At 34.5% G+C, this 6,000-nt stretch overlaps 2 protein-coding genes and 1 long non-coding RNA gene across 5 annotated transcripts; 2 read left to right on the top strand and 1 right to left on the bottom strand.

Moving 5' to 3' along the window:
• The first annotated feature begins 380 nt into the window (after positions 1–380).
• On the top strand, positions 381–1,565 carry LOC130048730 (neuronal acetylcholine receptor subunit beta-3-like). Its single transcript, XM_056145772.1, has one exon. The coding sequence runs from the start codon at positions 381–383 to the stop codon at positions 1,563–1,565; it is 1,185 nt and encodes a 394-aa protein (XP_056001747.1).
• A 211-nt stretch (positions 1,566–1,776) lies between these two features.
• LOC130048331 (uncharacterized) lies at positions 1,777–4,213 on the top strand. 2 transcript variants are annotated; one of them, XR_008797163.1, is made up of 4 exons: positions 1,777–1,973; positions 2,564–2,722; positions 2,889–2,962; positions 3,153–4,213. It is a non-coding gene; the product is annotated as an uncharacterized LOC130048331 (long non-coding RNA). The 2 variants fall into 2 exon arrangements; XR_008797164.1 differs by having other exon boundaries at positions 1,787–1,969.
• On the bottom strand, positions 4,121–5,951 carry LOC130048330 (uncharacterized). 2 transcript variants are annotated; one of them, XM_056144922.1, is made up of 4 exons: positions 5,751–5,951; positions 5,285–5,418; positions 4,791–5,029; positions 4,121–4,447 (listed from the first exon to the last, which is right to left on the bottom strand). In XM_056144922.1, the coding sequence occupies exons 1-4, from the start codon at positions 5,846–5,848 to the stop codon at positions 4,367–4,369; spliced, it is 552 nt and encodes a 183-aa protein (XP_056000897.1). In that variant the 5' UTR covers positions 5,849–5,951; the 3' UTR covers positions 4,121–4,366. The 2 variants fall into 2 exon arrangements, 1 of the variants encoding a protein (XP_056000897.1); XR_008797162.1 differs by lacking the exon at positions 5,285–5,418 and having other exon boundaries at positions 5,729–5,950.
• Positions 5,952–6,000: the final 49 nt, after the last annotated feature.

Raw genomic sequence — 6,000 nt, 5'->3', positions numbered from 1 at the left:
TGTATTCTTTACTGTTCGTTATCTTAACCTTTTGATATAGCTTTGTTATTTAAAAAAGGAAGAATTTTATTGATCGTTTTAACTAAAACGCTGCGAGACTTCATAGAAGCGGCTTCCAGTCATTACGAAGGGGTATGTCCTACAGTGTGGAACTCTTCAATTTGTAATATTTTTAATACATACCATTGGTCGATTTAACTTATGGGGATGTTTACTCATGTTTTATATCAGTTCCAGATCAATCATACCATTGTATAACTACTAAGTAGCTCATTTATACACGTGTTTTTCTGTGAAAGACCATACGTTGCTAAAAATTCTTACTGACACCTCTCTATCAGGCTTTGTTTCAGAACATTTCTGTTTTTGTTTTAGGCAAAATGGAGCTAGCTCTTTTTCTCTACATTGTTTTCATCCGGATTCAGATGTCGTTATGTGTTTCTAACATAGAAGACTACATTTTGCAGAATTACAGTTCGACAATGAAGCCTAGATGGAATCAAAACGAGATTGTCAATGTCAGTATTTATATGAGCATCGACTCCGTCGAAGAGGTAGATGAAAAATTACAGCAAATCTCCATTTTTGCTTGGTTTAATGTTCAGTGGGATGACGAATTTTTGATCTGGAACGAGACAGAATATTCCGAAATTAAGATAATCACCGTGCCCTATCAGAAGGTTTGGGTACCGGATCTGTGTATCTTGAACTCAAAAGACAACAACCACGACCTTGGACCACACCCGACTGTAACAGTAACATCAAATGGTCACGTGATGTGGTTCCCAGGAGAGAAAATTGTTGCTACCTGTGATATGAAAATGACCAAATTCCCCTTTGATGAACAACAATGTGAATTTGATGTTTCTCCTTGGCAAATTACCGACCAGATTCAAAAACTTATTCCAAGGAATCGGTCCATCAACGATGCGAAGTTGATATCAGAGAATGGAGAGTGGGAAATAATGACTTTCACTTACAGTTCAGAGTATCTTACAGAATTCGATATGACTATTATACATTACTCACTACGCCTTAGAAGACGGTATCTGTATTTTGTGCTCAATATGCTTGTACCCATCATGACACTTTCTATTTTAAATTCAGTGACATTCTTCATTCCTTTGGAATCAGGGGAGAGAATTCAGTATTCTCTCACACTTTTTCTAGCTTTTACCGTATTTTTAACTATATTTGAAAAAATGATGCCACAGAATTCCACCGCTGTTCCCTACATTTCTGTGTATGTCGGATTCCAGTTACTTCTTTGTGTCATCTCGACAGTGGTCTCTGTTGTAGCCACGTCAGGACTGAAGACGTTGAATGATACAAGTAAGGACATTAATATAATCAATCCCCCGGTTGCAAATCAACCCAAAACTCCAAATGAAGACAGGAATCAGGACAAATTCATGGAGATAGATGACGAGGTACATGTAGAGCGCAACAATGGCATATTTACATTGAACAACTTTGAACGTAAAACGAATTTTGCCATGATTCTATTCAACACTGTCTCGCAAATTCTTTCAGTGGCAGTACTTTTTCTACTGTACTGGATTTGATGGCTGTTCATATTCTCATCACAATACTTCCTAACTATTGTAGATCTACATTGAAATAGGTTGTAATCGTGTTTTACTTACTAGTTACTTTTTGTTACATTTTCAGAACGTCTTAATCAATTTTACTGTTCTACACCACATGTATCTATTGCTCAGTCCATGTAATAGGGTAAGAGGTGAATAGGGTCTGTAAGTCTCGTTTGGTTTCACTTTCGGTTTTACTACTTCCGGGTACAACAACATGTGGAATATATAAAGTCGTATGTTCAGAGAATCGGCGCCAATATGTAATTTGGTGTATTGTTAAGCGATCGGCTGCATACATGAGACTGGAAAAACCCTGCCATGTAGTTTATTTAGGTTCCTAGTCGATGCTACAGTAAGGAAGCGGTGGATATAAAGATGTAGGTACGTAATATTATCACAATTCAACGAATAATCATGTCAAATTAACACACGTGTGTATAAACTGACAGAATATACTGGATGTGTTGTTTAGATATTTCAGAGGGGGTAGACCTACTAAAGATTTTGACAGACGAACTGATAAAAATAAAATAATAAGAGCAAAAACTTACATGTACTACAATTTCATAAATAGGGGGGGGGTAAGTTTTTCTTCGTTATCGATTTCAACATTTATTAACATCTTTTACTACATAATTCCCTTCTGTCTGAAGAGGGCAAGGAACACTTATTTATTGTATCAATATAGAAAAATAACCTTGCTAGGAAAAGGGGAAAGGGTTGACAGAACACTCTTGATACTACTTGCCTTTATATAGGCTCCTGAATGATTAAATTTTGTATTGTGTTTCAAGAGAACTGGCATATATCTTTATTGTATAATTATGTAAAAGTGACGCATGGCCTTGAAAAGAATGATTGTAACACTCATATTCTGTGCTTATTTCAGAAACTACAACTTTGTTGTGTATAAGTGAGCCACTTTAAGTCAATAAAAACAGCAACTTATGGTATATTACTTTTTTTCATAGACACAGAGTTACGAAACCTGCTGAAGCAGAAGCATCTGCTTCAAACGTACATGTAGGAACCGAAGTTGATACTGCTACCAATATATCTGTACCAGACAACAATAAAGTGCATCTACATGATCACGAGTATACAGCACCAAACCCTCAACATTTAAAAAGGTACAGTGTACGATACAAATATTCTAGTACATCAAACCAGGAAGTTACAACGGTTGTTAAGTTTAGTGTCAGGTGGTTTTTCTGTATTTTCTTCATTCTCATTTCAGTGTTATCTAAATTTATATGCACACCAAATACTATAATGGTATTGCTTTTGTTCTTACAGCTTCCCTTGAAGACTATGATGTTGTAAACTATCCTTGACAATTGGGAACATCATAATTGAAAGACCCTGGAAAGGTATGTTTTAGCGGTTCGTTAAGGAAAAATGAACAATGCACTTTCTATACACTGACTAGTTATCAATTTCACAGGTCAGCGCAGATTTCACAGTATTCAATTACCTAGTAATTTTAGGGGGGTATAAATGTTGCGGTATACACCATTTTCTGTGGATATTTTTCATATATTCTTGAAATTTTGTTTGAAGGGATCATGAACACTGTTGGGAGTGTCCATTCAACTGAAATATAAAAGTCAGAAGAATTGAAGATTGCAATGGATGCAACAGAAGTGACCTAATATGACCAAATTGATATGAATAGCCAGTTTTTCGCTTGCAGTAATGACAAGAGTCGCCACAAAGAAAAGACCTTAATGTGTATTACACCTAATGCAGCTTATTTCCAATCTGTATGCTGGATACAAATCTAATTTGGCAATTGTGAACCATTGTGGCATTTTAGAGAAGTTGCAAGTTGGTGATATATTCCTGGCGGACAAAGGATTTTGTATATTTGACAAACTTCCAAATGACATGACACTTAATATCCCATTCTTTCTTACAAATAAATCCTACTTCTCAAAAGAGGATGCACAACTTTGCTATAAAATTTCCAGATGCAGAATCCATGTTGGATGGGAAAATGAGAGAATAATTTTTTTTTTAAATTCCTTAGCCATATTCTATCATAGTCAAGATATTGATCTGACAAAATATTTCAGATTTGTGTGGATCATGTGAATTTGCAGGTTCCCCTTTTGAAGGAGATTGGAGATAAATCCTACAAACTTATTAGATTAATTGCATGTATATATATACCTTAAATCTGCACATACCTGCCACATTGAATTTTTAAAGTTAAAAGTAATGAATACCATATATGCAATATAACTTGTCTACATATTTATATAAATATAAAGCCTTTTATATTCATATGTATATAAAGCCCTTTGGAACGTCTCCATCAGAATGAAATATTCTCGAGAGGAATGTTAAACAATATACAATCAAACATAAAGCCTTTTGTTCTCATTCTGAAGGTTTTCAAATCTGCATTATTAAAAAAGAAGTAAAATCCATTGTTTTAGTAAATGCATGTAATTGAATGATTTTTGTAAAGCTGGACACTGTGTCTATACATACATGTATTTTGGTTCATCTGAAATAAGAAAAACTCTGTCTATAATGTTTATTCAATAAATATACATGTAATTACATAATTTTGATAGATGCACCACTGATATCATAATAAAGTATATGTACATGTGGTTATGTGTGTGTGTTTTAGACTGCAAAAATACTTCATTATTATAATTAAACTCTATCCCGCTTGAAAGGTTGACATAATACATCTTTGTCGATGTGAATTATTTGAGTGTCACTAGGAATCCACACTAGCAAATCACAGCATTGGGTGTCTTTCAGGTGTTGTTGTCCTTGAATTTGATGCCAATATTCATATTTTGTTTTGAGGTGCAGCGAACCATCCCTTGCATCACTTTCTAAAATGGCAAATGTCATTACATGTATTGATAAAATATACATGATTTACAAGTGCTCTGATTAGTGGTGAAAGTATTATACTGTAATATGCATACTTATTTTGACATAGATGTACTGCAGTATTCAAAATTTGATGCAAGTAAAGTTTATAAAGAACATTAGCAGTTCAATATCACAATGAAGCCTAAGTAGTATTTGTATTTCATTCATAAAATGTTACTTTAAAGTTATAATAAACTTGGATACATCCATAATGATATATATGAATACATATATGTACAGCTTATGTACATGTATTGGGTACACATACACATAATTGTTCAATCTATAACGCTGACTTACCAAGAGGGAAATCCCAACATTTGCACAGGCCTCTTTAATTGTCATTGTTCGAGCTGAAAATGGGCACTTAGCCTCAATTAAGAATTTCAGGGGTTGCTGAAAATGGCCTGTTGCCCTGCGGAATGAGGATGCAGTTAATTCCTTCATTGTTGTTGTGAACTTTGACTGTGTCGACTTTGGATGTTTTATCCAACTACTGGCGTATTTTACATTGAACAGTTTTATTTGCCTTCTTATATCTGAAAAATTCCAATATATCTACATGTAAAAATTTTATCTTCACAGTTCGAACCCATTTATTACCTACTTTGGGTATAGATAAGATAAGTTTATTCCAATTTTGGGCCCAGAGGGCATAACAGCAAGACAGTTTATAAAGAAAGAAATTTCTAAAAAGAAAGAAAGTTTACAACATATAAACTTATAATTATTATAATCATAATAGATATAGATCCAAACATGTATTGACATCATTTTATCTTTAAATTGTGTACCTGCCTTTGAAAATTTGCTGTCATATGAAGATCGACACTTATACTGCCCCATTATGGGCATACTGGCATCAGACATCCACATTAATGATGAATGCACAATGCACAACACCTTTATCCTCAGATTCAAGGCATATCTATAAAATATTTTTAAAATATTAAACAATCTTAACCCATCTGTGATGTAACTGATATAGATAGGCATATTTAATGCGCTTTATTTATTGAATATACAACTGTACACTGCAGGTGCGTAAATGTAGTTTCGTTGTTCACCCCCCCCCCCCCCCCTTCCGATCTCCCCAGTACGTTCGTATAAATACAAAGCAAGTTTTATGCATAATCCGTTTTTATTTTCAAGTATTAATATACTTTCAATTGGAATGATTTGAGAATATAAAAACGTATCGTACATCTCTCTAGTTCATAGATTATGCTTTTACCAACCTGCTCTTTCTGCAAGACGTACCCGGCCTCGTCGATGCTTGTACACTGGCGGTTAATACGTAATTCGTCAAGCACGAAGCGAAGAATCCTCGACCACTCCACTAATGCTTCAATTCCCATGTTTATCTCGTTAAAACCTCCACATAATCGATTGATAACGCTATAGCTATGTATACCACTCTCTACACAGTGCAATCTGAGATGTTGATGTACCCGGAAGTTAATAATCTCGCTAAATCTCGGCAATCACATGACGAGACTTACAGACCCTA

The sequence above is a fragment of the Ostrea edulis genome, chromosome 7 (assembly GCF_947568905.1).
Source record: "Ostrea edulis chromosome 7, xbOstEdul1.1, whole genome shotgun sequence".
In the NCBI taxonomy this organism is placed as follows: Eukaryota; Metazoa; Mollusca; class Bivalvia; order Ostreida; family Ostreidae; genus Ostrea; species Ostrea edulis.
This window is presented reverse-complemented; position numbering and strand designations above follow the sequence as displayed.